The sequence below is a fragment of the Microtus oregoni genome, unplaced genomic scaffold, assembly GCF_018167655.1.
Source record: "Microtus oregoni isolate MIOR12 unplaced genomic scaffold, Mior012 000015F_ref0000493, whole genome shotgun sequence".
Classification (NCBI taxonomy): domain Eukaryota; kingdom Metazoa; phylum Chordata; class Mammalia; order Rodentia; family Cricetidae; genus Microtus; species Microtus oregoni.
Window position 1 is genome coordinate 39307002 of NW_024543074.1, and position 27203 is coordinate 39334204.

Genomic DNA, 27203 nt, shown 5'->3' on the forward strand with positions numbered 1-27203 from the left:
GCATGCACATGCATGCGCACCCCCCCCCCCATCATCATCATCATCAGAAATAAACAACATTTAACAGGAAGAAAGAGAAGGGGAGAAGGGAGAGGAAAGCACGGAGGAAGGAAAAGAAAGACAAACAGGATAGAGTAAGAAGAGGGCAAGACCCAGTTCCGGCGCAGCCGCAGCACACCCGCCACTGAGCTGGACAACCCCAGTTATTCTTATTGTGTCCTTTTCCTCACTGAGGGTCGGCAGCCTTAACAAAGGACCTCAGCACAGGAGAGCCACGTGATTCTCACTCAGCAGGAACCACTTTCTAAGTCCCAGAAGCTAGGATTCTGAGACATTGCTGGTCTCCTGGGCTAGTGAGTGGCACCTCTCTGATTCCCCACAGGGTGTGTGTCCAGATCTCTCCTTTTACAAGAACAGCAGGTTTGTAGGGTTAAGGTACATCAAGGACTTCCCTTTAACCTTAATCTCTTTCAATGCCTCATCTCCAAATGACAACATCTTCAGAAATCCTGGGTGGGGTGGGGGAGGCGCTCAGCATTCAGCACAGAAACTTGGCAGAGGCAGCATATCCAGCCCCTGGTGTCTTGCCATATATTCACACAGGAATGCAATAAATAATACCAGGAGCCAGGGTGGCAAGAAGGCAGGAGCCTCTCCCTCCTAAGGATGTCTCAGGAGTCCCCGGGGAGGACAAGGACCTCCAGAGGATTCTGTGTCTTCTTCGGTCTCTCTGATCACTGAGCAGATGGTCAGGGGTCTGGGGTCATGGGTCCAGAGGCAGAAAAATGGCTGTAAGGGACCAGAAAAAGACAGCCCAGAGAACACATAGATCAGGGAGCCGTTGGCCGTATTGTGAAAGGAGATTTCTCCTGCCTCAAAGTCTAAGGAGATGCCCACACGCCGGAGGGGTTGTGGAGGAGACAGGTGAGTCCTGGGGTAGGAGAGGGCCTGGAGTTTCTTCTTGTAAAACTCCAGTGCCCAGAGACCATGCTGAGGGGACTTGGGGATCCTACCTTCTCGTCCCAAACTCTCCAGACACACACCCAGAATCCAGGCCCGCCTGTCCCCGACCTCCACTTCCCAGTAATGCCTTCCTGCATCAAAGCGCTCTCGGGCCAGGATGCAGGGGTCCTGGTCAAATCTTTGGGAACTGGGAGACAGGTCCTGGTCAAACAGCAACCGCTTCACACTCTTCCGATCCTCAGACACTGTGAGTTTGGGACTTGCAGTTTCAGGGTCCAGGGACAGGCTGGCTGTGGAGAGAGGAAAGTGGCAGGGGGGGGGGGGGGGCTTTTGCCATCTTGGCCCCGCTTGGATGAGGGAAGCAAGGTTTGTCTCCTACTTGAAGGTTTCCCCTCCACTTCTATAAATCTGTTACTGGCCCCATTTAAACTGATTTTGTTATCCCCTAGGCAGTGAGAGAGGCAGCTGTGAGCACAGCCTGGGACAGCTCCCCAGGGACTAAACTCTGTGGAAGAGAGACTGAGAGACCACCGCCAGCAGACAGAAAACTTGGAACTCACACCCACACCTCACAGCCAGTACTCCAGATGCAGGCTTTTCTGTGGGTTGCCTGTGGTTGGCATGTGTCCTCAGAGTTTGCTTGTTAGAAGCCGGGTCCTCAGTGTGAATAGGGAGTGGTGGTGGTGGGGGGGTTGTTTTGTTTTGTTTTTCGAGACAGGGTTTCCCAGAGTCCTGGAACTCACTCTGTAGACCAGACTGGCCTGCAACTCACAGAGATCCACCTGCCTCTGTCTCCTGCGTGCTGGGATTAAAGGCATGCACCATCACTGGCCAGCGGTGGGGAAACTTTTAAGAGGAGGAGCCTCATCCAAGGTAATGCCTTATTGGAAACATTCTTTAGTTCTCTGGAGACCCTGCCTAGTTCCCATGTGACCCTGATCTCCAAATCTCTTGTTTTTTCTGTCTTGCTATCTATCATGATTTGACACAGCAAAGGAGCCCTTACCACAAGGACCACCTGATGTTGAACATTTCAGCCCCCAAACGTGAGCTAAGTAAACATTCTGTTACACATGACTGAGCCTCAGGCATTTTGTTTCAGTGATGGAAAAATGACAAGCTCCTATCTATCCGTTTTCCAGAAGGAGGCCCTGTAGACTGCTCAGAATTATCTTGTGAGGAATAACCCACCAAGGGATCTCAGGGATGAAGGGTTTCTTCTGGGTGGGTGATAGTCAGAAAATTCCAGAGTCGAAACCCCCACTAGTCATTCCATTCCCGCTGTGTTGGATGGCACAAAGACAAAGCCTCAGACCACAGCGTGGCATCTAGGTCTCCGGTGTGAGGGTCAGGACCCACTCACCATGGAAGGGCTCAGCCTCAGCACCGGCTCCCGGATCTGCGTCTTCTTCCTCACTTTTATCCTCTTTGTGCGATCTCCCGAAGGCACAGGCAATTGCTGCTGTGACAAGCCCCAGTGCCGTGAGGATCAGAGGTAGAACTGGTCCCCTCTCCGTGGAAGGAGGTCTTCTGAACAGGGAAGCTAAGAGGATTCCAGGGCATCAAGAAAACATGAGTGGACTGTCTTTGTTACACACACACACACACACACACACACACACACTACAACATTCCAGACTCAAGGGACACAGTGTTCACAGACCTTTCTAAAAAGGGTTCTGAAAAATTGAGATGTCTTCTGATACACAGTGCTATATTGCCTGCATATGTGTCCCCCCAAGCTGAAATTCCAGCCCCTTAGGCGATGGTGCCGGTGGGCTGTGGGAGGTGGGAAGTCCTGAGGGTGGGGGCTCATTTGCAGGATCAATGCCTTTATAAAAAGTCTCTCAGAGAGGTCCTGGCCCTTCCTCCACATATGAGAGCACTGCAAGAAGATCTATGAACTGTGGAGCAGCCCTCACCAGACTCAGACCCTGCCCACCCCACCCGTGGGCTTCCATTGTCTGTCTGGGACTGCTAGTAATACACACTTGTCCATGGCCCATGAGCCCAGGACAACGCATGGCGTGAGCTGAGGCAGAATGGACTGAGGAAGTTGTGCATGCATGGCTGTATGGGTAAGAGATAGATATTAGGTTTGCTATTTATAGAAAAAGAAGTCCATCAAAGTGTGAATCTGTGTAACTGAGGCAGAGACTTATTATTTTTGCAAACTATGCTATTTTTGCAAAATTAAGCTGTAAGTTTAACAACGTTTAGAAATAAGACTTTTGTCCGGTATGGCGGCACATGCCTTTAATTCTAGCACTTGAGAAACAGAGGCAGGCAGATTTCTGTGAGTTCAAGACCGGCTAGTGATATCCTTTTAATCAAAAAGTCAAAAAAAAAAAAAAAACCAAAAAAACACCCAAAACAAAACCAAACAAAAACAAGCTTTTAAAGAAATAAACTTTGAATGGAAAGCTAAACATAGCCCTTAGTAGATAAATAGATAAATCAACTGTCTGGATAGACCCCAATTAATTTATTAATAAGTTTATTTCTTTAAAATAAATTATTGTTAGCCGGGCGGTGGTGGCGCACGCCTTTAATCCCAGCACTCGGGAGGCAGAGGCAGGCGAATCTCTGTGAGTTCGAGGCCAGCCTGGTCTATAAGAGCTAGTTCCAGGACAGGAACCAAAAGCTACGGAGAAACCCTATCTCGAAAATAAAAAAAAAAAAAAAAAAAAAGATTGTTTAAGTGTGGTGGTTTGAATGAGAATGACTCCAGTAGGATTCTATGTTTGAATGTTTGGTTCCCAGTTAGTGAAACTTTTGGGGACGATTAGGAGATGTGGCCTTTCTGGAGAAGGTGTGTCGCTGGGAGTGGGCTGAGGCTTGCAAAAGCCCACACTACGCCTAGTGCATCTTTCAGCCTGTAACTTAAGGATCAGATGTGAGCTCTCAGCTACTTCTCCAGCACCATGCCTGCCTGCCACCATGGTCCCCGCCATGATGATAAAGAACTCACCCTCTGAAATGGTAAGCAAACTTCCAATTAGATGCTTTTTTTTTTCTCTAAGAGTGCCTTGGTCATGGTGTCTCCTCACAGCAATAGAACAGTAACTAAGACACCAGGAAAGTCACAGAAAACTCTTAAATACATGTTACTAACTAAAAGAAGCCAGTCTGATAAAAATAGATTTGGTGTGATTTCAACTATAAAACACTGGGGAAAGGCAAAACCATTTGAAGAAGAAAAATAAAGGTCAGGGGTTTCCAGGCATAAGTTGGAAGACAGAGTGTGGATAGAGAGGGTAGAGGGCTTGAGGCAGCATGCAGTGCTGGTGATGCAGTGCTGGTGATGCAGTGCTGGTGGTGATGCAGTGATAGTGATACAGTGCTGGTGATGCAGTGCTGGTGATGATGCAATGCTGGTGATGATGTAGTGCCGGTGATGATGTAGTGCTGGTGATGCAGTGTTGGTGGTGATGCAGTGATAGTGATGCAGTGCTGGTGATGCAGTGTTGGTGATGCAGTGCTGGTGGTGATGCAGTGCTGGTGATGCAGTGCTGGTGATGATGTAGTGCTGGTGATGAGGCAGTGCTGGTGATGCAGTGCTGGTGACGCAGTGTTGGTGACGCAGTGCTGGTGATGTAGTGCTGGTGATGATGCAGTGCTGGTGGTGATGTAGTGCTGGTGATGATGCAGTGATAGTGATGCAGTGCTGGTGATGCAGTGATAGTGATGCAGTGCTGGTGATGCAGTGCTGGTGGTGATGCAGTGCTGGTGATGATGCAGTGCTGGTGGTGATGCAGTGCTGGTGATGATGCAGTGCTGGTGATGATGTAGTGCTGGTGATGATGCAGTGCTGGTGGTGATGCAGTGCTGGTGATACAGTGCTGGTGACGCAGTGTTGGTGACGCAGTGCTGGTGATGTAGTGCTGGTGATGATGCAGTGCTGGTGGTGATGTAGTGCTGGTGATGATGCAGTGCTGGTGATGATGCAGTGCTGGTGATGATGTAGTGCTGGTGGTGATGCAGTGCTGGTGATGATGCAGTGCTGGTGATGATGTAGTGCCGGTGATGATGTAGTGATAGTGATGCAGTGCTGATGAACAGATGTCTTTGTCCTGTGTGCACCCCTCTGAGCACCCAGCATGGCTGGGTCCCATATTCTTGCTGACCCTGGTGGGTCTCTGCCTGTTCATCCCCGTGCTATTCCCCTTCTGGGTTTTCATACCTGGGGAGTTATGACTGTGAGATGAGGGATATGGAAAATGCAGGGACTGGAGAGACATTTCAGTGGTTAAGAGCGTGCCTGCCCTTCCAGAGGACCCAGGTCCTGTTTCCAGCACCCACATGGCGGCTCACAACCATCTGTAACTTTAGTTCCAGGGGCAGTACACTCATACGCACACAATCAGTAAAACACTCATACACATAAAACAAAAGAAATAAATAGCTCTTTTTAAAGAAAAGAAAATCTATGCACTTTCTGGTTAGATTTGTCATGAACTAAAACTTCTCTTAAAAAAAAAATTCTTAGAGCAACAACAGCAACACCAATGTCAGGATGCGTATTTTCGCTTCCCTGCTGGATCTCCCTGCAACCCCATAACTGCTTCATTTTGGAAACCAACGTCCCCGTGACCCCCTTGACCAGGCTGCAGGCAGGGGCTTCTCTGGCTCTGCCCCTACAGCTCTCTCCATACATCTCTGGCACCCAGTGCCTGGATTCCCGTGCTGGTGGCTTTGATGGCAGAACTGAACAGGTACTCACCAGGCAGGTAAGTCTCAGCCACCTTCTTCTCAGGGAAGAGGGGGTTAGAGATGGAGCAAGTCAGACCCTCCACAGTCCTTTCCTGGACAGTCACTATGGATATCACAGTCAAGAGGCCAGTGCTGGCAGAGGGTGAGAAGTGAGTCTCAGCGGGCACTGGCTGTCCTCTGAGGTCCAGCCACTCCACCTTGGGCTCTGGGAACCAGCCTGCTGAGGTGCACTCTGCCCGGATGCTTTTGTCCTGGCTGTCAGTCACGTGGATAACGGGCGATGAGCCCAGCCCTGAAGGAAGAACATCGGCTCAGACCCTGTAGCTAGTGGCTTCCAAGGGGGAGGGGATGTCTTGTAGGTGTTAGTAGGTTCTATGACTCTTCCTGGACCACCTATTTGTAATTAACACCACTAAGAGGCACTATGTTTCCAAATAAAACAGTCGAGTGAAACGGGAGATTTAAGGAGAAAAACAAAGTTTCCCACTGTATGTGGGACAAGGGAGGAGCTGGGGTCTGTCTGACCACAAATACCAAATTCTGTTAACCTAGGGAAACTTCTCCATACCCCCAAATAATCTCACTCTCTTTCTCTGTTTCATCCCCATGAGTTTCAGCTTCTCCTACTCTGTCTCTTTTCAGGTTTCTTTTTGTTCTTTCTCTCTGTGTTCCTGCCTTCCCTCTGTTTTTCTCTTCTTTACTTCTTTTCCAATCTGCTTCTTGCTTCTCGCTGCCTCTCTCTGACTCTCTGCCGCAGGCTCCGTGTTTTCCGCCTCCCAGTTGTTTCCGTGCCTTGACCCCCTCCCCCCACATCTGTGCTCCCTTTCTGCTACTAGGGTGTGTGATGAAGGGAAGGCAGATGGGGAAACAGCGTTCTGTGGGAAGAGAGTTTTGCCCGGGAGCAGGTGTCACCAAACCTCTCCAGCTTTAGGGCTCTGGGCTCTGGAGGCCGTGGTCTGGCATGGTGGTTGTTGACTAGAGAGGCTCCCCAGCAAAATGAAAGACCCACACAGCCCTCACCTGCCACCTTCAACCACAGGGTGGCCTGGTTGTGGGATGTGTGCTCCCTGAAGATGCAGTGATAAGTCCCGTTGTCAAACATGGTGACGTTGTGTATCCTCACAGTGGCCTCTCCTCGGAGCATGCGGTCGCCGATGAATGTGGTCCTTCCCCTGTATTCTGCCATCTGCTCTTCATACACATCGTCTCCGTTCTGGTGCACGTGCACAGCTGGCGAGGGCTGGTCCCTGTACCACCTCAGCTCCATGCCCTCGGCACTGATGCTGGGTGACAGTTTGCAAGGCAACTCCTTGTCTTGCCCAACTATGGCCAGAAGTGGCTCAGGAGGTCCAAGGACACGGAAATCTGATTTCCCTTAGAGATGCAAATAGAAGGGCTAGGTTAAGTCACAGGCAGGAGACAGGTACTCCCCCTATACCCATTTCCTCTTTGAGGGTATGGGGGCTCCATTAGTCCCGAGCTTCCGTTGGAGACCTCAGTTTGATCCTGGGCACCCCTAGGGTCAGGAAGGGGCTGTTGTCCTACCGTTCCCAGCAGGCAGGAGCTGCAGGAAGATGAAGGTGACCAAGAAGCTTGACAGAGTTGCATCTCCATGGTGTGGACTTGCCATCCCTACTGAGGACACCTCAGCCACGGTGAAAGAGAAGCTAGGAGTTTAACAGGAGAAAGGACAAACAGCTTAGGAGACAAAGCTGCTAATTCACATGCCACGTGAGTTCTTAGTCGTAGAAAAGGTGTCGTTTCCCACAGACGCCATCTGCAGAGTTGCGCAGATGGCCCTCTGTGTGCAGTTTACCACCTACGCTTGCGGGAGGGGTTTTACGCGAGCTCCTGCCCTTTGTGGGCACATGGAGAAAAACCAGCTCCAACAGGCAAATCTCAGGTCATCAGGACCCTGTGACACCCTCAACTTGTCAATCACCCTGAGAGAACTTCTCTGGCCGGGAGTAGAGGGCACAGTTCCCTCCTTGGCAGGGATGGGCACCTCTCAGAACTCAGTAATTTAGGGTAGTTAGTATAATCTGTTTAGAGAGTAACTTTTGAGAACAGAGCGACCAGCCCAAGAGATCCTTCCTGGCACAGCCTTAGCTTGCCCTTCATATCTAGTATGCCACGTTGCCAAGAGATCTTGTATGTTTTGCATACTCGGACAGCCATGGTGTCTCCCTGCCCACTGAGTATAGAGAGAGGTCCAGACTAAAACACTGAGGAGTGCCATTAAAGAAGAAAACACTCACCTACCTCTGACCCTGCTGCCTGCTTTCCAGGGTGACTTCTGAGGATTTTGAGGGAATTAGTTTGGTTCCCTGAAAACTCCAGACAGGGCACAGTCCAAATGAGCCTAGGTGTCTGTCTCCCAGTGGTGACAGGAGAGGGGAGCCTAGAAACGGAAGAATAGACAAGCGTACCAGCTTCTGTTGAGTCCCGTTACTGCCGTCGGAAAATAACCAGCTCTTACCTTTAGGAAAGTTGCATCAGAGGAAAAAGAATCTTCCTAAGGGTCATGGCCAGCTTACTGAGCACGGAAGATAAAGGCACTGCTAACAGGGGATAAGGGGAGGCATGGAGATGAGGGGAGGTGGCCAGTAGGAGGGTGGCAGCTGGGCCAGGTTGGGGCCATCAGGAGCCCAAGGGGAGGACACAGATGTCAGTGCTGGGATCCCAGCCAGGTGTAGGTGCTGGGGAATTCAGATAAAATTCTCTGGTTACTGAGACCTGCAGAGCAGCCACACTGGCTCCACTGCCTTTGTGGACATTGTGATGTTGATGTTGAAAGTAGCCTGATTCTGGCCTTGGCAGTAGAGACTCCTATCCAGAGACCCAGCCAAACCCTCCCTCATCCCTTCCCTGTCCCCCATCACGGCATGGTCCTGGCCGCTCAGGTACTCACACCTTACCCTTGTCTCTTGAACGAGGTACTGGGCCAGGCTCTATTTGTCCAACTCTTCTTTCTTATTGACTTAAATAAAGGTTTGATGGCCTTGCAAGTGTAAGGCAAGAAAAGAGCTAGCTGCCAGGCTGGGCCACTTGCCCTGTGCAGAAAGGACGGCTCCCTTTAATCCAGCAAGTGAGGGAGACTTAGGTGCTCTAGGCCCGGGACTATTGAGAAAGTCCAGCACCAAATCCTTCCTGACACACCTCCTTGGAAAACCCTCTGGAAAACACGTGATTTTAGGTGCGAACAGAGGAGGTACTGCGTGAAAACATGAGCTGTGCTAGCCAGGCAACAAGGCCACCTGAAGCTCATCTTACGGATCCCCGTGACTCAGGAAGGAGGCCCTAAACTTCACACATCTAGAGTGAACTCCTGAGTGGCCATGAGGGAGTACCGAGATCTCGCAAAGAATCGGAACTAAAGCTACCGTCTGAAGCTTCCCACCACTGGGTATATACTCAGAGGAGATTACACCCCTATGTAAAAATGACAGGCACATTCCCTGAAGTCCTACTCTTGATAGCCCAGAAAAATTAAAACAGACCCGCTCCATTGGAGGAGGAATGAACAGGCAGCAGGGAACTCTGCACCCATGGAAGGGAGTGAAGTCTGTCGTTTGCAGCCTTATGGACAGAACTGGAGATTATTATGTTAAGTAAAATGAGCTAGGCACAGAAAGATGAGTACAGCACCGTCTGGCTCATACCTGGAAGCTGAAATGTTGATCTCAGAGAAGCTGAGAGTAGACCCGTGGTGAGCAGAGTGTGAAGCCAGAAGGGGAAAGACAGCGACTAACAACAGATGCTGAGTTAAGAGTTACGTCGTAGCCAGATGCTCTGGTCTGCTAAGGCTCAGAAGACCATGCTGCTTACAGACAGCAGCAGTAGGATAAGGGCTGGAGAGATGGCTCAGTGGTTAAGTGGACTTGCTGCTCCTCCAGGAGATCCAAGTGAGGCTCCTAGGATTCATGGTGGGTGGCTCGCAGCTGCCTGTAACTCCAGCCCCCTGGGATCCAACACCTCTGGCCTCTGTGGATACTGTCACGCACCCACACATACACGTAATCTATAATACTAAAATGTTCTTTTAAAAAGAGTTATGACAAACGTTTGAGGAGATAGATGTTTGCCCTGATTTAGATGCTACACGTATGCATGCACATTATCAAAACATCGCAGGTTCCTCATATCTATGCGCAACTTTAGTATACCAGTTATTTCATTATTACCATCATTTTTTAAAGTTTTTTTTTTTAAAGCGTTTTTTCTAATCCTCCTAAGACCACATCTCAAATGCGGGGATTTTAGGCATCCACCATCCACACAGAAGCAGGTTCACGGCTGCTGCCCCTAGGCCCGCAGGAGGCAGATCCAGTGCTCAACCACTTTCGCTATTGGCTCAGGCCTGCATGCAGTATGTAGACAAGGATGATGCGTGACCCAGAGGCTCCATCTGGGACCCTAAGAACTTGAGACACCCAGCCACTTGCCTCAAATATGGAGGAGGTTAAGTAAGTTCAAGGCCATAAAACGCTGCATCCGTAAGAATTCAGCTCAATGGTTTGATAAAGGGGGATGAAAAGGTGTGTGGGATTACTGGTTGACGTAATGGTTTCGGAATTCTATTTTAAGGCACTAAAACCATTTTCAGATTAGATATAGGTGCTAGTTGGAATACAGCATGGATGTCTTAAGTGCCAAAGTGGTTTGCTTTATGCTATGTGAATTTAGCGTCAACGAAAAGGAAAAAAAAATAAGAAAAAAGAAAAAAAGGACGTGAAGTGAAAAGTGGCACACACCACTCTCTCTGGATGAAATTTAAAAAATTAAAAAACAGAAACTAGAAGTCTAGCTTTTTGCCCAGTGGAATGGATTTCTAGCTCTTGGCGCCCTCTGCAGGAGCTAATGTGTCAGTACATCTGTTTGTCCAGTTTTTTTCTGGAGCCAGAGCCAGAAAGATGGTTAATTTGCTCTAAGTTCCCTTTGGCACTCGCCTTTTCCACCTGCAGCAGCTTTGCTCCGTGGGCCCGGAGCGGCGGGGTGGAGGGTAAGGAGTGAGGTGTCTGAGCTCTCTTCTCTCCAGGGTCCTCTGACAATGGTCCCCACGCTCCTGGGCCTCACCGAGGAGCGGCCCTGGTTTACAGCATTTTTGTAGCCACTACAGGGGTGTGTCAGTCAGGAGATTATCCCATTAGACCCGTCAGGACTCCCCCTCCCTCCCCAGACAAGGTTTCTTTGTAGCTTTGGTGCCTGCCCTGGTGCTCTGGTAGACCAGGCTGGTCTTGAACTCACAGAGATCGACCTGTCTCTGCCTCCCGAGTGCTGGGATTAAAGGCGTGCGCCACCACCGCCCGGCTGTCAGAAAATTTTAAATGACACGGTGCCTCACATTTTATTTGTACTTGACATCCTCTTTAACAGATGGCTTGTTAGATTTGTCAGCTTCTCTGTTCAAAGATCTGGGACCAAAACCAAAGAAATAAAGATCAAAGAAAAAGTTGCTGGAAATTTAAAAATGATTGTCTTTCCTTACATTTGTGAACAACACGTTTCTACATTTAATTCACCATTCATATGACTTTAGGAACAAGATCAAACCCCAATCCACCCGGAGTGAGCTTTATCTTCAGACAGCTGCAGATAAGGGAAGCATAGTGGTCAGCTCCTATAATCTCAGCATTTTAGGGCTGAGGCAGGACTCTCATGAGTTCGAGGCCAGCGCGGGTTGCACATCAAGACCTTGTCTCGGAAAAACAAAACGCAAAACAAAAACCACCCGTAGAGGTCTCTATTCAGGTACGCTGTCTTAGTCAGCCACTGATTGGTGCTATCTGCGGTCACTCAAGGCGCGAGGGGGTGGGGACTGAGGTTCTATCCAATCAGGCACGCATCCCGGGCGCAGGGGCGTGCCTTCGCGGGTTCGCGGGTCTTTGTCTCGCGCCATCTTAGCGCCTGATCCGTCTGCTGAGCTGGGCAGTCCGGGCTCCTCGGGCCTGTCAGCTGAGGGAGGCGGACGGGGGCCGCCATGGTGAGTGCTGCCCGCGGGAAGCGGCCGGGGCAGGTCCTCGTCCCCTCCGCTGTGCTGTGCGCGGACGGTTTGGCTCCCCGAGGCCTGCGCGGGGCTGTGCTCACGGCTTCTGTCGCCCCCGGTGGGCTGAGCCTCCAGGGAGACTTGTCCTCAGCCGCACCCTTCTCCTCCTCTTGGTCCAGACCCCGGTGCCACAGCTGCTGTGTCTGGCGTCCCCTTGCCTAGCAGTGACGGCCCTGGGCGCTAGAGCAGCCCGAGGTGTGGGCTGAGCCTGGGCTGCCGCATCCCCTGCCTCCTGAAGGCTCTTGTTGTGCTGACAGGAATTCCACACCGAATTCGAGTCCTTTGCTGTGATTATGTTTCTGCCCCCAATGTACCATCCCGCTGGATCTGTGTGCACCATACTCCATCTTTGTAACTTCGTGGTGTGTGCTTGGTAATCTTGATTGTCATCTTGATTGGACTGACTGGCCCTACTTTAGTAAAAACACACCTCTGGCAGAGGTGGCAGTCCAGTGGCTCTGGCCTCATGAATAGATTAATCTCTTTTTTTTTTTTTTAAATATTTTATTTATTTATTATGTATACAATATTCTGTCTGTGTGTATGTCTGCAGGCCAGAAGAGGGCACCAGACCTCATTACAGATGGTTGTGAGCCACCATGTGGTTGCTGGGAATTGAACTCAGGACCTTTGGAAGAGCAGGCAATGCTCTTAACCTCTGAGCCATCTCTCCAGCCCTAGATTAATCTCTTGATGAATCCATAGACTGCTGTTTTATTGGGTGGTGCTGAAAAGTAGGGGTCGGGACAGAGTCCTAGGAAGTTTGTCACGAGTGGCCGTGGTCGTCAATGAATCTATGCACGTCTTCACATGTTCATACTCCATTTAAAATCCCCATTTCCGCTAACTTTGTAAGAGCTCAACTAGAACAGTTAGAATAATTCAGAGTTCCTGCATCTTTGACTGTTCTGTAGCTATAATTTATTTTCTACGGAACTTGAAAGTTTTAAGTTGATGCTATTGAAAGTGTCTTTTTAAGACAGTGTGACACGCAGGGCAGCAACTTAGAAGGTTTTTCTACATACTATAGCAAAACCTGCGCTAATAATTGTGTTGCTGCTTTTGAGGCATTTTTCAGCATTTGCTTTTTTGACAGCTTTAACAAAGGGTTTGACTGGTGCTCAGGGCCAAGCTCACAAGACTATAGTGTGACGCCTTCATGGGAGCCTGAGGGCCATTCTGCTGAATCATGCTTTAGTTCATGTGTCATTGCACTGAAAAGTGGCTCCCGGTTACTCCCGTGACGGCATCCTCAACACTGTATTACAGGTTTTACAGAGGAACGTGCAGCAGGCCAATCAAACTCTTGACACTGGAAGGCAGAAGAGATGCTACAAGAGGTCAGTGTCTTACAGTCACTGCAGATGGTCCCAGCAGTGCAGAGCAAGGAAGCACAAGGCACCAGGAAAGGTAACTAAGTAACCATAGACGGTAATAGACGTGCATGTTATCGTCTGTTTCCTCATCTAGAAATAGTACTATGAGATTATACACACACACACACACACACAATATGCGCTTTGCCAAACATGATTTATTGTAATATGCCATAGCAATCAACAATTGAAAATCCACAAGAGCACCACCAAGATGGATCAGTGGGTAAAGGCACTCAGTTGGCTCTCTAGGACCCCCAAGGTGAAAGAACCAAATTCCGTAAGACCTCCACGTGTGCTCTGTAGCACAGGCATGCACATACACTAAATTAAATAAATTTAAAAAAAAAATCATGTGACCTTTCAATAAATGCAGAAAACAAACGGGAGAAAATCCGCCTTTTGAGATGAGAGGCTACAACAGTGTAGGGACTTAAGATTACATTTTACTTGTAAGTAATGTCATACTTAATGAATCAGTATTTTATTTCCTGAGAAGAGAAATAAGACATATCCATTCTCGGCAGTTCTCTTATCACTGCCCTAGAGGTGCTCTCCAGGACCCGTGGCCGCAGTAATGATTGAGAGTTATGTAAATTGGAGGAAGAAGGTCATAATCATTTGGAGATGAGGTGACACTGTGTTCATTAAAAATATGACACATGAAAAGGTTGAGCAAAGTAACAAAGGTCAAAAATAAAACCAGCTGTTTCTCTACAAAAGAACAGTCCGAAGATGAAGCTGAGCAATTCCAGTGAAGGATACCAAAAGCAAAACATTCAAAATAACTTTCTCGAAAGATCTTGATCACTGAAAACTAGACTGTGTGGTTTGTTTTGGGGTCACCGGCTGTCACCTTTCCACCTCCTCCCTTGGCGCTGGGGCCTGTGCTTTCATAGAAGGAGGTAGGGATTGCGTTTCTTTACGTCATTACAGATTTGCTCAGGATGAGGCCTGTACACTCAAATGTGTGTTACTGTCTCCTTGTTATGGATAGAAGAATGACGTTCACAGAGAGGGCATCCTAAAAATGGAACACCAGGTACCGATTCCTCTCGCCCTACCCTGCCCATTGTCTTTATTTAAAAGACCCCATACATACTATACCAATGGGTATTTAAAGCGGGGACCTGGGGACCCAGGGCTCTAAGGAAGGAGGCTAGGGATTCCACAGTGTGAGAGAAGGTGGCTCTGAGGAACTATATTTGAGGTTGTCCTCTGGCCTACATGGACTATACTGTTTGGTTAGCCAAGCTAAGTGGGGGTTATACACCTGATATTGGAGTGACTACAAGTAGGCATTTGATTTTTCATCAGCATTAGGAGTGGCAAATGCTGTGGATGTGTTTATATGGTGAGGCTGACCTCTAAAACCAAATGTTACTTTATCTTGGAGAGATAATATTTTGGAGTTAGCTGCGGTTAAAAAAGTGCTAGTCCCTAGTATCATAGAAGACGGAGAGGCCTTCCTCACTGCACTATGTAAGGACACCTCAAGGAAGTTGCCTTTATAAGCCTGGAAAGGCCTCAGTGGAAACTGAATCAGCTGGTTTTGGTCCTGCAGAACTGAGAAAATGTGGCATGTTATGGAAGCCCAAAGCAGCTAATGCTGCTTCAGTTCCCTATTCAAACTGAAATCCCTTTGTCCACATCTAGGAATTTGATGTTTCTGCTATACTGCTGTTGAATTAGTTTATTGACCTACAGAGAGTCAGTGTCTTTATGGTGTAAAATTCTACTCCATAAATATGGCATTCTCTTTATTTGCTTTTTAAAAAGTCCTTCACCCTCTTCTTCCTTCATATACTTGCTGTTAGGATGGCCAGGGTTTTCTTCCCATGCTTTTGTTGTATGAATAGTCTCACATGTAGAGTTTAATTTTTTATATTTAACTTACTGTTTTCTATTTGAAATACTTTAAAGGAGATTATCAGGTATTTTTACTTCTAAATGATAAGGAAATCATAACCCACATTTCCCCTTTGTATTGACCTTGGTTGGCATGTCTTATACAGTGCTGGTGCTGATGAGGTGGGTCTGTGTGTTGATGTTTGAGTTTTGTAGACAGGGTCATGCTATGTAGACATGGATCCTCCTGCCTTTGCCTCCCAAATGCTAGGATTACAGCCTACCAAAGACGGGGCATGCTTATCGTTCCCTTTCCCCTCAGCTGTCATGCTGCCTCTTAGGTTAAGAGACATGTATTTTTATCAGGAGAAGAAAGACTGTTCTAATTTTTTATTTTTATTTATTTATTTTTTGGCTAAGAACTTTACAAAGGGATCCTGCTTTTAAAATTGGCTCAGTGGCCGGGCGGTGGTGGCGCACGCCTTTAATCCCAGCACTCGGGAGGCAGAGGGAGGTGGATCTCTGTGAGTTCGAGGCCAGCCTGGTCTACAAGAGCTAGTTCCAGGACAGGAACCAAAAGCTACAGAAAAACCCTGTCTCAAAAAAAAAAAAAAAAAAAAAAATTGGCTCAGTGGTTAAGAGTTCAGACTACTTTCCCAGAGGGCCTAGGTTCAATTCCCAGCATCCACATGGCAGCTAACAACCATCTGTAACTCCATTTCTAGGGTATGCAAGGCCCTTCTGGCCTCTCTGAGCACTGCAAGCACATGGTGCACACGGGGCGGGGGGGAGGGAGGGAGAGAGAGGCAAAACACCCATCTGCATAAAATAAATAATAAAAAATGCCCTTTCCATGTCTTTGAAAATGATCACAAGATTATACACCCCCACCAGTGGAACTGTGAATTCAGTGAAATACATTAATGTATTAATATTGAGCTTTTCTTTATTCCTAGAAGAAGTATTTAAGAATGTTTCTCAGTTCCTGTGGTCCTGTCACTGAATGTTAGTGTTTCTACAAATTCTGTTCTTACTTCCTTTTTTACAGCCTCTTGGGTCCTCCTGAAGCCATTTCATTCACTTTGTTGTCTGTCTGACTGAGGTTCTTCTGTTAGTGGAATCTTACTTTTCCTGCTAAGACTGTCTTTTGATTGCTAGGTCCTGTCTTAGGGTATCGTTTGCTGTGAAGAGACACCATGACAATGACAACTCTTTTTGTTTTTTAAGATTTATTAATTAATTATGTATATGGCATTCTGCTTGCATGTATCCCTGCAGGCCAGAAGAGGGCACCAGATCTTTATTACAGATGGTTGGGAGCCAATATGTGGTTGCTGGGAATTGAACTCAGAACCTCTGAGCCATCTTTCCAGCCCAACAATGGCAACTCTTATAAAGGAAAACATTTAACTGGAGTGGCTTTACATTTTCAGAGGTTTAGTCCATCATCATTGGGGGGGGGGGTATGACAGCGTGCAGGCAGACATGGTGCTGGAGAAGGAGCTAAGGGTTCTACATCCTGATCTGCAGGCAACAGGAAGTGAATTGATTATCACACTGAGCATAGTTTGAGCATACGAGACCTCAAAGCCCACCCCCATGACATACTTCCTCTGTTAAAGCCACACCTATTCCAACAAAGCCACACCTCCTAATAGTGCCACTCTCTATGGGTTCATTTTCTTTCAAACTATAGCAGGTCTAATATCCAGTGCCAGTTGAATGTCCCCCACACCTGACCACAGAAACATAGTATCTGTAATCCTCAGTACCCTGAAGGCAGGACGATTAAGAGCCCAAGGCCAGACTCAGCTATACAGAGTTTGAGTCTACCTTGGACTACATGAGACATGAGACTCAAAAACTAACCAACCTCACAGTATGTTTAAGATCAGTCTATTACCCGTAGTCAATGTAATTCACCTTAATTTTTAAAAACTTAGCTGATCATGTATACAGTCTGGAAGTATATATCTCTTTTTACCCCAGGCACAACATACAATTATCAAATTTTAGTCCCAGGGTTTTTCATTTTTGTTTTTTCATTTTTCTAGGATGAATTTTCTATTCTTTCTTTCTATTTCTATTTTATTTCTATGTGCTTGTTTATATGTTTGCTTATTTGACATGGGATCTTAATTTGTAGCCTTGACTGGCCCTGTACTTAAAACAGAGATCTGTCTACCTCTGTCTCGAGTGCTAGAATTAAAGGTGTGTACCACCATGCTTAGCTGTGTTCTTTTATTTGCTTTTTTGGTTTTGAGATGGGATCTCATGTAGCCCCATCTGACCTTAAAATTGCTACTTAGCTAAGAGTAGTTTCTGTTCTATATTCTTTTTTTTTTAAGACAGGGTTTCTATGTGGCTTTGGAGCCTGTCCTGGAACTAGCTCTTGTAGACCAGGCTGGTCTCGAACTCACAAAGATCCGCCTGCCTCTGCCTCCCAAGTGCTGGGATTAAAGGCGTGCGCCACCACCGCCCGGCTCCTGTTCTATATTCTTAATGCTATTGTGTCACCTGGTTTCTTTCCTCATTATTCTTCATTTGCATCCTTCTTTGTCTACTTCCCTGAGTCGGCTTTCAAAACGCAGATCTTAGATTTAAAGGCCAATATAAGGACTACTGTAAATGTAGTCAAGTTGTTGGAATTAGACGGTTTTGAAAAGCAAAATCCCTGGTCGTCAGTTACCCGAACATATAACTTTATAACTCACCACTGCCCAGGAATCACCTTTGTGGTTCTACTTATAGGCCCATTAACCATCCATGGTTCTGTGCTTTTACAACGTGACCTCTGTGGTTTGTTACTCCCGAGAGAGAACTCACTATGCTATCCATGAAGCATAACCTGCAGGATGCTTAGAGTCCTCATTACCTGTTCTGCAGTGACATGTGTCTTTGTTTAACATCATTTCAAGGGTGTGGGTGTGCCGTCCTCACTCAGACTAGATTATCAGGCCAACTGTGGACAAGGTTTCTTTCTTTTTTTCTTTTTCTAAAAGAGAGAGAAAGAAATAGTCTCTTGTGTGTGTTTGTGTGTGTCTCTGTGTCTGTTGTGTGTCTGTGTCTGTGCGTCTCTGTGTGCGTGTCTGTGTGTGTGCCTGTTGTGTGTTTCTGTGTGTGTCTGTGTGTGTGTCTGTTACTGCAGATTGAATCCAAGGCCTTGTGAATGTTTTACAGCACATAATCCATCCATTTTTGTTAGGAATGGGAATTCTGTAGTAGTCGTCTTTTCAGTTACTAACTTAGTACAGAAGCAAGGTATTAGTGATTTTCCCTCCCACGATGGAGAATATAAACTAATATGCAGCCCGTGTGAGACACCAAACTCCCACATTCCTGTCTTCTGATAGGCCCAAAAGCTTGAGTTGAGGAGAAGTGTTTGATTACAGGGGTTGGTGTCCTTTGAGGATGTCTATGTGGACTTCACCTGGGAGGAGTGGCAGGACCTGGATGATGCTCAGAGGAAGCTCTACAGGGACGTGATGCTGGAGACCTACAGGATTCTGGAGTCCTTGGGTGAGTAAAAGTACCTAGTAGTATAAGAAGCACTTCCTTTCTTAGTAAGAACAGTAATCATGTCTGAAATTTGTTTGTACTCTCACACACATAATATTATATGTATGTATAGACCTACCTCCAGAAATTGGTAGGTCTATGAAGACCTAGCACATCTTTATATTGGGAACATTTAAATTCTCTGTTAGCTATTCTGAAGCATTTAAATCATTTCAACTATGGTCATGCTTCTGTGCCCTAGAAAACTGAAAGTTATACTGGCTATCCAGGCTGTACCCCTGAATGCACTAGCCGTCTTCACTCTGTCCCTCCTTGACATGCTCTTCTAGGCCATGCTAACCACTCTTGCCTCTATTTCTCCGAGTGAAACTTTGTCTTCCACTTATAAACAAGTGTTTATCTTTTTGTGCCCAACCACATCATTCCATAACTAAGCAAAAACATTCATCAGTTCTTGCTTGAGATAATTTTGGGGGTTTTTAGTGAATAATATTCCCTTATACATAAATACCCTTTTTAAAAGGCAAGATCTCATGTAGCCCATTACCTTGAACTCATGATCTTTCAAAATACTGATTTCATTTTCTTTTAAAATATATTTAGTTATAGCTACGCCATAAAGATAGTTCTATTTCTATTTTTTGAGGGACTTTCATACTGTTTTTCATAGTAATAATTTTATATTCCCAGAAACAATGTAGAATAATGTGTCTTTCTATGTGTCCTCATCAGTATTTGTTGTTTGTGGTTTTGATAGTATTCTAGTTGCAGGTGTTTTGATATTTCACTGTGATTTTGATTAGCATTTTCTGATGTTTACAGATATTGACCATTTATTGATGAGTTTGTGAATTATTTGTATGCCTTTGGGAAAATACCTATTCAAGTTGCCTTGTTCAATTTTTAATTAAATTATTTTTCTGCTGTTAAATTCCTTATATATTCCAGAAATTATCCTCTTGTACAGTTTCAGATGTTTTCTTTCATTGTGTCTGTTACCACTTTGCTCTATCATTTGCTTTTCTGTATAGAGGATTTACATCTATGCAGTCCCAGTTGTCAGTTTTAGCTGTTAATGACTGTGGTTTGAGGTCATGTCACAATCTGTGCCGGGTGTGATTGTGCATGTCTATGTTTCCTGCACCCTTGAAATTGAGGAGGAAGCATTACTTGGGCCTAGAACTTCCAAACCAACCTGGTAATGTAGGAAGGCCAATCTCAAAAAGGAAATAAAATCTTTGAATCAATATTCAGCTTTCTGTATTTTATTTCAGCACTGTCAGATGTTGCATTTATATTTTAGTTATATTTTAATTTGGTTTCTGAATATGGTAAGATATAGGGGATCTAATATCTTTCCGTATACAAGAGTATACTGAGTCTACCATTTTCATCTGTTCAAATAGTTTATATTTTTCTTATTTACATTTGAGGATTCTTTTGATAAGTGAGGACATCTTTCTGACATTTTTGGTGGCTCTTTTTTGTATTCTTTTTTTTCTCAGTGTTAATTTTTTATGTTTAATGGTTTCTGTATTGATACACTTACTGTGTAACATCTCTTAAGTGTTTCCCATAGGGCTGTGTATTAGGAAAGCTTCTCTAGAGCTTAAGAGATGTTACACAGTAAGTGAAAGGATAATAACCACCATGTCTCGAAAAACAAAAACAAAAACAAAAACAAAACCACATGAACATATAAAATTAAGCAATTTAGTGGATACATAAAAGAAAAAGATGAAAGTGTATCAACCTGTGAGTCTCAACCCATTTGGGATTTGAATGATCCTTTCACAAGGGTCACCTCAGACCATCATAAAACACAGATATTGATATTATGATTTGTAACAGTAGCAAAATTTACAGTTATAAGTGCTGGGCATGGTAGCACATGCCTTTAATCCTAGCACTCAGGAGGTAGAGGCAGGAGGATCTGTATGACTTTGAAGTCAGTCTTGTCTCTAGAGCTACTTACAGAACATCCAGGGCTACACAGAAAAACTGTCTTGAACTCCACTGTAATTTTGTTTTGGGTTTTTTTGGGGGATGGCTCAGCAGTTAAGTGTACTGCCTGCTCTTCCAGAGGACCTGAGTTCAAATACTCGTATGACCACTCAACAGTCATCTGTAACTCCAGTCCCAAAAGCTCCAGCCATGTCTCTTTGAATCTCCAGTCACTTAATGAACATGGTGCATAGACATATGTGCAGCACAACAGTCATACAAATAACATATACATTAATGCAATTAAGCTCTTTCCATTTTAAAATATGAAACACGCCTTTAATCCTAGTACTTAGGATGCAGAGGCAGATGGATCTCTTAGTTTGAGGCTAGCCTGATCTCCAAGACAGTCAGAACTACACAGTGACACCCTGTCACAAAAAAGGGAACAAAACGAAATCTGACCACATTATTCTACACCTGAATCCGTTCTGCTGTGGAGGCTCCCACCCTTTTGCTTTCCTTAAGTTTTTGTTGAGTCTTAGCTCCAAAATTCAGATTGCTTAAACTTTTTCTTAAGTGCATACACACATGCCATGCCATGCATCTAGCGACCAGAGGACAGCTTGGTAGACTTGGTGCTCTTCTTCCTCTGTATGGATCTTAGGAGGACCTTCCTTTGTTCCTTTCTTTTTTTATTAACTGTATTGTGTCTCTTTAAAGTCTTAAAATCCATTTTTAGATTTCCCTTTCCTATTTGTTTTTAGTAGTGTAGATTAATGTAGAGATTTATATATACTGGGCAAGTCTGTCACTGCACTGTATCCCCAGCACCCTTTTTATTTTTTTATTTTGAGACAGGGTCTTAAGTTGCTGTGACAGACTTTGAACTAGTAGTATTCCTCCTTTCTTAGTCTCTCAGGCATTTGAGATCACAGAACAGAGCTGCGTTCTTTGCTCTCTTTGCTTCCTTTGTCCCATCTTTACTTTCTTCCTCAAGCCATTTAACATTACTTACTAAAGGCAAGAATATGAGGGTCCACTCACAAACTATGCAGATCTGCCTAGAAATCACTCACTTCCCAAAGGTGGTATCTTTCTGCAGTGTACTTGACTGAGCATGTGGTAAAATCTTATATTATTTCCCATTATCAGGTTACTGCATTACCAAACCTGAGGTGATCTTTAAGTTAGAACAAGGAACTGGACCGTGGAGAGTAGAAGAAGTTGCAGAGCAGAGTCGGCCAGGTCAGTGAATACACCCTGGACAAAGAGACCAGAATAACCAGATCTAATAGCCACTGGCCATGTTGAGCTCTTTTCACTGATGGTACTGGTACATCAGGTGTTTCCTGTGTACATTATCCAAGGGGAACTCTCACATGAATCTCAATCTCTTCTCTCTCTTTTATTTTGTTATATATTTTCTTGAGTTCACAAATTTTTGTAGCTGTATGGAGCTTCCTAGATAATTTTGGTTAGTTGGTTAGCTACTTTCTCTAAGTTCCCAGTTATCAGTGTTTCCTACCCCAAGCATTTTTGGCTGTGTTCATTCTTTTATCACATGGTATTTGGTTATCTCCTAAACATTGCACTTTTATAATTAGACATGTAAGTAAGTAATAATAAAACATGCATTTACACATAAAAAGCTTACATTTTGTTGAAAAAGTTAAACGTAAAATATTTGGTTGTAAGATAAGAGTCATAAAGAATGTTTTATCACAAGCTAAGAAATAAAACTATACACCATTTTATTTTAGGAGAAGTCTAAAGGGAAGGAATTTAAAGGCTATTGTTATTCATTTAATCTTAATATTACTTTTTTTTTTTTTACAAATTTGGTATATGTAATACATAGGTGGGCATAAAATATAGACTTGAGAGTGGTTATGTCCATTGGGAATTGGTAGCTTAATATAAATATTTATATCGTAGGTATTCAGGCATTAACCAAGGCGATTGATGAGAACAGAATAAGAAGCCGAGAATCTAGTCTCCTGTCCCACAGAATGAGAATCTATGAAAGTGAGGGACATTCAGCACAACCAAATCCCCAGCATGGAAAGGGAAAACCTAGGCTTGACAGGACAAGTAGGTCTTAGATATGAAGAGACTTAAGTGGAGCAAGGATTTCATGGTGAAGGGCCAAGACTTCTGTGTGGGTGTGGCCATCTCTCATCAGCAGTCTCTCTTGGGGAAAACAATAGACTTATGTAGAAGGCTCCATTTATAATACAAAATAGAAGCTTCCAGAAGCAAAGAGCTTCAAAGCAGGGGTACATGTACCTTACTCTAAGTGAAGAATGTCAGTTCTATGAATCTCAAAAATATCCAGAAAAACATTTCAAAGAATGATGGGCGTGACTGTTTCCTGAATGAAATCCATTAGTCCAACATGGAGGTAGCCTGGAACTTCCTGACTCTGTTATGGTCTAGGGAAGCATAAAATAAATTTCCATTAGGAATTGGAGGGCTAGAATTAGCTGTTTTCATGTGGGAATAAGGTCATTTGTGTTTATAATCCAAACCCCTAAGTTTCTATTGTGGTTCCTCATGGAAAAGTAAAAACTAAACACACAGGAATCAGTCCTTTTCTAAGTCTAAATTGTATTTCTGATCAGGTAAAAGACAAATTGTACAAACCTCCATCCTCAGAAAGAAAAGGGAAGCGGCATGAATCAAAGACCTGGGATGAAGGAATGGGAAAATAGCAGGTGGAAATGAGTATACTGAAATATACAGCTAGGCCCAGGTGAACATTTAACTATCTTGTGTTTCAAATGAATAGAACATTTTAAATCAATGAGGTGATGTGATTTTACATTGTAAAGTCTAATGTATAGATTCTGTATACGTCATATCAATATTATTTTGAAATCATAATGTACATCTTTCTGCTGTAATATGAGCTTGGCTACTCCTGTTTTCTTTTAGATATCCAGAAAGTAAATGAACTGGATGAAACCAGCCAGGACAATCAAGAGAGACATTTGTGGGACCGTGTAATTGCCAACAGCAACACATCGACTGAGAAGAATGTTAAATTAGGAAAAATATTTAATGTGAGCTCAAACCATGTTTCAAATCTGACTGTAAAGAATGGAAATTCTTCAGGAATGAGGCCTGCAACACCTAATGTATGGCAGAATGTGCTTCCCCCTAACGAGCCTGGTAACATGCAGACTGGAAAGGAACTTGATGGCTCTGTAAGCAGGACCCCCTTACATGCACAGCATCATAGACTGTATAACAGAGCTCCAAGTACTCAACAGCATATTCAGTGTTGCAGGCAAGAAGCAACCTACAACACAAAGGCATTCTGGACAAATAAGAGGTTTCACATTGCTCATAGTTCCAGCAAATCTGGTGAGTCTGGGAAGGCATCTGATGAGGTAGAGATGACTTGGGGAAGGGCAGGAACTTTTGAATGTAGTATTTGTAAGCAAACATTCTGTTCAAAGTTGAAGCTCACGAAACATAAGAAAACACACAAAGTACAGAAATATTACAAGTGTAGTGATTGTGAGAAAACCTTCATTAAGAAATCATACCACAAAAACCAGATAATACATGCTGGAGTCAGATCCTACAGATGTAGACAATGTGAGAAAATTTTCCATCAGGAAAAACAGCAAACTGCGTGTCAGAGAGTCAGAGGAACAAAACTTTATGAACTTCATCAATCCGAAAAAAGCTTTAGTGAGAAGGCAAATCTCAGGAGGCATCAAATAACCTGCACAGGTTATAAACCCTATGGATGTCATATGTGTGGGAAATCGTTCTACCGTAAGTCCCACCTCAACAGGCATCAGAGAACTCACACAGGTGATAAACCCTATGGATGTAAAGAGTGTAAGAAAACGTTCTACCACAAGTCCTCCCTCACCATACACCAGAGAACCCACACAGGCGAGAAGCCCTACGAGTGTAAGAAATGTAGGAAGACGTTCTACTGTAAGTCAGACCTGAACGTGCATCACAGAACCCACACAGGCGAGAAACCGTATGAGTGCGACGAATGTAGAAAGACATTCTACTCCAAGTCACACCTCATCATACATCAGAAAATTCACACAGGTGACAAACCATATGAATGTGAAGAATGTCAGAAAACATTCAACCGGAAGTCCAACCTTACTGTGCACCAGAAAACACACACCGGGGAGAAACCTTATGAATGTAGTGTGTGCGGAAAAACTTTTCACCGTAAGTCACACCTCAAAATGCATCAGGGAACTCACACTGGTAAGAAACCCTACGAATGTAAAGAATGTGGGAAAGCTTTCTACCAGAAGTCGAGTCTCAGCAGGCACCAGAGGAATCACACAGGTAACAGGCCGTATGCATGCGAAGAGTGCAGGAAAACATTCCTCCATAAGTCCTCCCTTACTGTCCATCAAAGGAGCCACACGGGTTATAAACCGTACTCCTGTGAAGAATGCAGGAAAACGTTTTACAGCAAGTCCCATCTCACTGTACACCAGAGAACGCACACAGGCGAGAAGCCCTATGAGTGCAAAGTGTGTGCGAAGGCTTTTCACCAGAAGTCCTACCTGAACAGGCATCAGATAACTCACGAGAGTGAGAAACGGTTTGAGTGTCGCGAGTGTAGGAAAACATTCTACCATAAGTCATCCCTCTCTGTGCATCAGAAAATTCACCTGAGGGAAGGCCCCTGAGTGTAAGGCAGCAAGCTCTCTTAGCAGAACTGATCAGCGGGCATCAGACAAGCCACGCGCAGGAGCTACTCCAGGAATGTGATGAGTGAGGACAGTGTTTTGTGTGCGGGCCACCTTAATAGAGAAAAGTCTGTGTCTCCACTAGGTAGTCTGTCTGGCCATGTCACAGCCCCACAGAAAAGTGCATATATACGGTGGTCGTTATTTCCACCAGGAACACAGAAACACTTTTCTCCTCAGTTGAGTTTTCATGATCTCTGGGCCTGACGTGGCATGACCTGCGAGATGACCTTGACATCCATTGTCAGAAAGTCACCAATTTAAGAGGTGTTCTCATTTTTATCCCCAAATACTCTTTTAGATTAGTTGAGGAATACTTTCTCAAACCATTGTGCATGATGTTTTGATAAGAATGCAAATCCTCCATAGCTAATTCAGTTAATGAAAATTTTGAGAGAACTTACATGCTCTTTACTATTTCAAAATTTGTACACAAGGGAAACTGCATAGCAAATTGAGACTACTTTATCAGAGAAATTTCACTGAATAGTTTGAATAAATTAAATGTTGATAAGTCAGTGTGTGAAACTTTTAACAAAACTTTCATGTCAGCAGTTTGTAATGAAGGAAAACTACCAGTCTTTGTAATTTGAATATTGACTTTCAAATGGAGTCATACACGTGCCAATAAATAACGAGTGACATTATTGTCTGCCAGCGTAAATTGCGTCTGGGACATTTGTGGTTGTTAAGAGCTGGAGCCTGGGAGTTGGTACTAGCAGGCAGTAGATGGGGGTCAGACATGCTTTTTTCTTTCTTTTTTTTTGGATATCTTTTTTTTTTTTTTTTTTTTTTGAGACAGGGTTTATCTGTGCAGCTTTGGAACCTATCCTGGAACTCGCTCTGTAGAACAGACTGGCCTTGACTTACAGAGATGCGCCTACCTCTGCCTCCCGAGTGTGTCACCACTGTCTGGCCAGACATGCATTTTAAACAGCCTGAATTGCACAAAGCATTCCCTCATTCACATATATTCGGGTATTTTATATTAATGAAAATTCCTTTGGCGGGACCTAGGTTAATGGTAGAAAATATGTCTGCTCTGTATTTGTTTTTCTTTGTTAAATAGTGACTGAGGTACGAGTGTACCCCAGTGGTAAAGTATGTGTAACATTTGTGAGACCGTTTTTAACCCGTTCATACATGCATCAACTAAAAATTTCTACATCAAATACTATTTTAGCACACATACCTATTTTCTCCAATATTGTACTATAAACGTTCCCCACTTTCTCCTAGTGTAAATAAATATGCGTGAACATTGATATTTAACTGTCCCTTAAGAAAGCAAAATTTTTGTAGCTTATGAAGCTAATACAAAGCCTGCCAACTTATCTAATAGAAATATTATCCATATAGAAATGAACTCCCAAAATTGCTCACAGCTGACACCTAAATTCAAGAGCTGTGAACAACAGTTCTCATTTCAGATTCAGTGCTAAGCTGGTAACCAGCAACTCATCATCCACTTATCTGTGCCCCTCCCCCAGTTTCCTACATTCCATTCCCAATATAAAACCACTGAACAGAAGTGACTGCTAGCGTAGGTTCCTTGCAGATTAAGCTGCCCCATTCTCACTGAGCTGGAAAGCACACGGAGCACTGCTGTGTTGCCAATGGCACAAGTATTTGTTAGTATACATTTTGCTCTAGCTCTGAAGATGTTAAGTGTAGGGAAAAAACATTAGCTTGTGACAGGAAGTCCTGGAGTGAAGGCTCTGAGAGACCATTGTGTGAAGCTGTGGAAATGAATCCGGATTTTGGTGGAGACCCAAAGATGTTGGCAATGCTCAAGCCATGGGACTATCTACCCGGGAGAGCCATACACAGGGAGTGGAACCAGCCCAAGAGAAAGACATGCATGTTGCAGGCAGCAAAGCTAAAAAGGCAGAGCCATCTAAGGCTTTAGAAACTAACTACAGAATTGAAGCTAGCCTTGCTGGGGTTCAATCTTGCTTTGGTCCAGTATTTCCTTACTATGGCCCCACTATTCTCTTTTGAAATGGTAATGTATATTCTGCACCATTATATAATGTATGTAATTTGCTTTTT

The 27203-nt window shown here is 44.7% G+C and overlaps 3 protein-coding genes across 5 annotated transcripts in view; 1 reads left to right on the top strand and 2 right to left on the bottom strand.

The window, feature by feature from the left end:
• Positions 1–565: 565 nt before the first annotated feature.
• Btnl10 (butyrophilin like 10) lies at positions 566–7947 on the bottom strand. Its single transcript, XM_041664590.1, has 6 exons — positions 7939–7947; positions 7222–7343; positions 6697–7050; positions 5687–5968; positions 2327–2506; positions 566–1253 (listed from the first exon to the last, which is right to left on the bottom strand). The coding sequence occupies exons 2-6, from the start codon at positions 7304–7306 to the stop codon at positions 661–663; spliced, it is 1494 nt and encodes a 497-aa protein (XP_041520524.1). The 5' UTR covers positions 7307–7343; positions 7939–7947; the 3' UTR covers positions 566–660.
• The window catches only part of LOC121456351 (zinc finger protein 809-like), a 38404-nt gene continuing 18616 nt past the window's right edge, over positions 7416–27203 (bottom strand). Inside the window, exons 5-6 of the mRNA XM_041664434.1 lie at positions 7939–8077; positions 7416–7527 (exon numbers count right to left, since the gene is read on the bottom strand). Of these exons, the coding sequence (XP_041520368.1) occupies positions 7416–7527; positions 7939–8077 (251 nt within the window). The remainder of the gene's footprint in view (positions 7528–7938; positions 8078–27203) is intronic.
• Positions 11540–25881, top strand: LOC121456445 (zinc finger protein 39-like). 3 transcript variants are annotated; one of them, XM_041664591.1, is made up of 5 exons: positions 11540–11659; positions 12992–13132; positions 18339–18465; positions 21565–21657; positions 23347–25881. In XM_041664591.1, exons 1-5 carry the CDS (start codon positions 11657–11659, stop codon positions 25089–25091), a joined length of 2109 nt encoding a protein of 702 aa, XP_041520525.1. In that variant the 5' UTR covers positions 11540–11656; the 3' UTR covers positions 25092–25881. The 3 variants fall into 3 exon arrangements, with proteins under 3 accessions (XP_041520525.1, XP_041520526.1, XP_041520527.1); XM_041664592.1 differs by lacking the exon at positions 21565–21657; XM_041664593.1 differs by lacking the exon at positions 11540–11659 and having other exon boundaries at positions 13010–13062.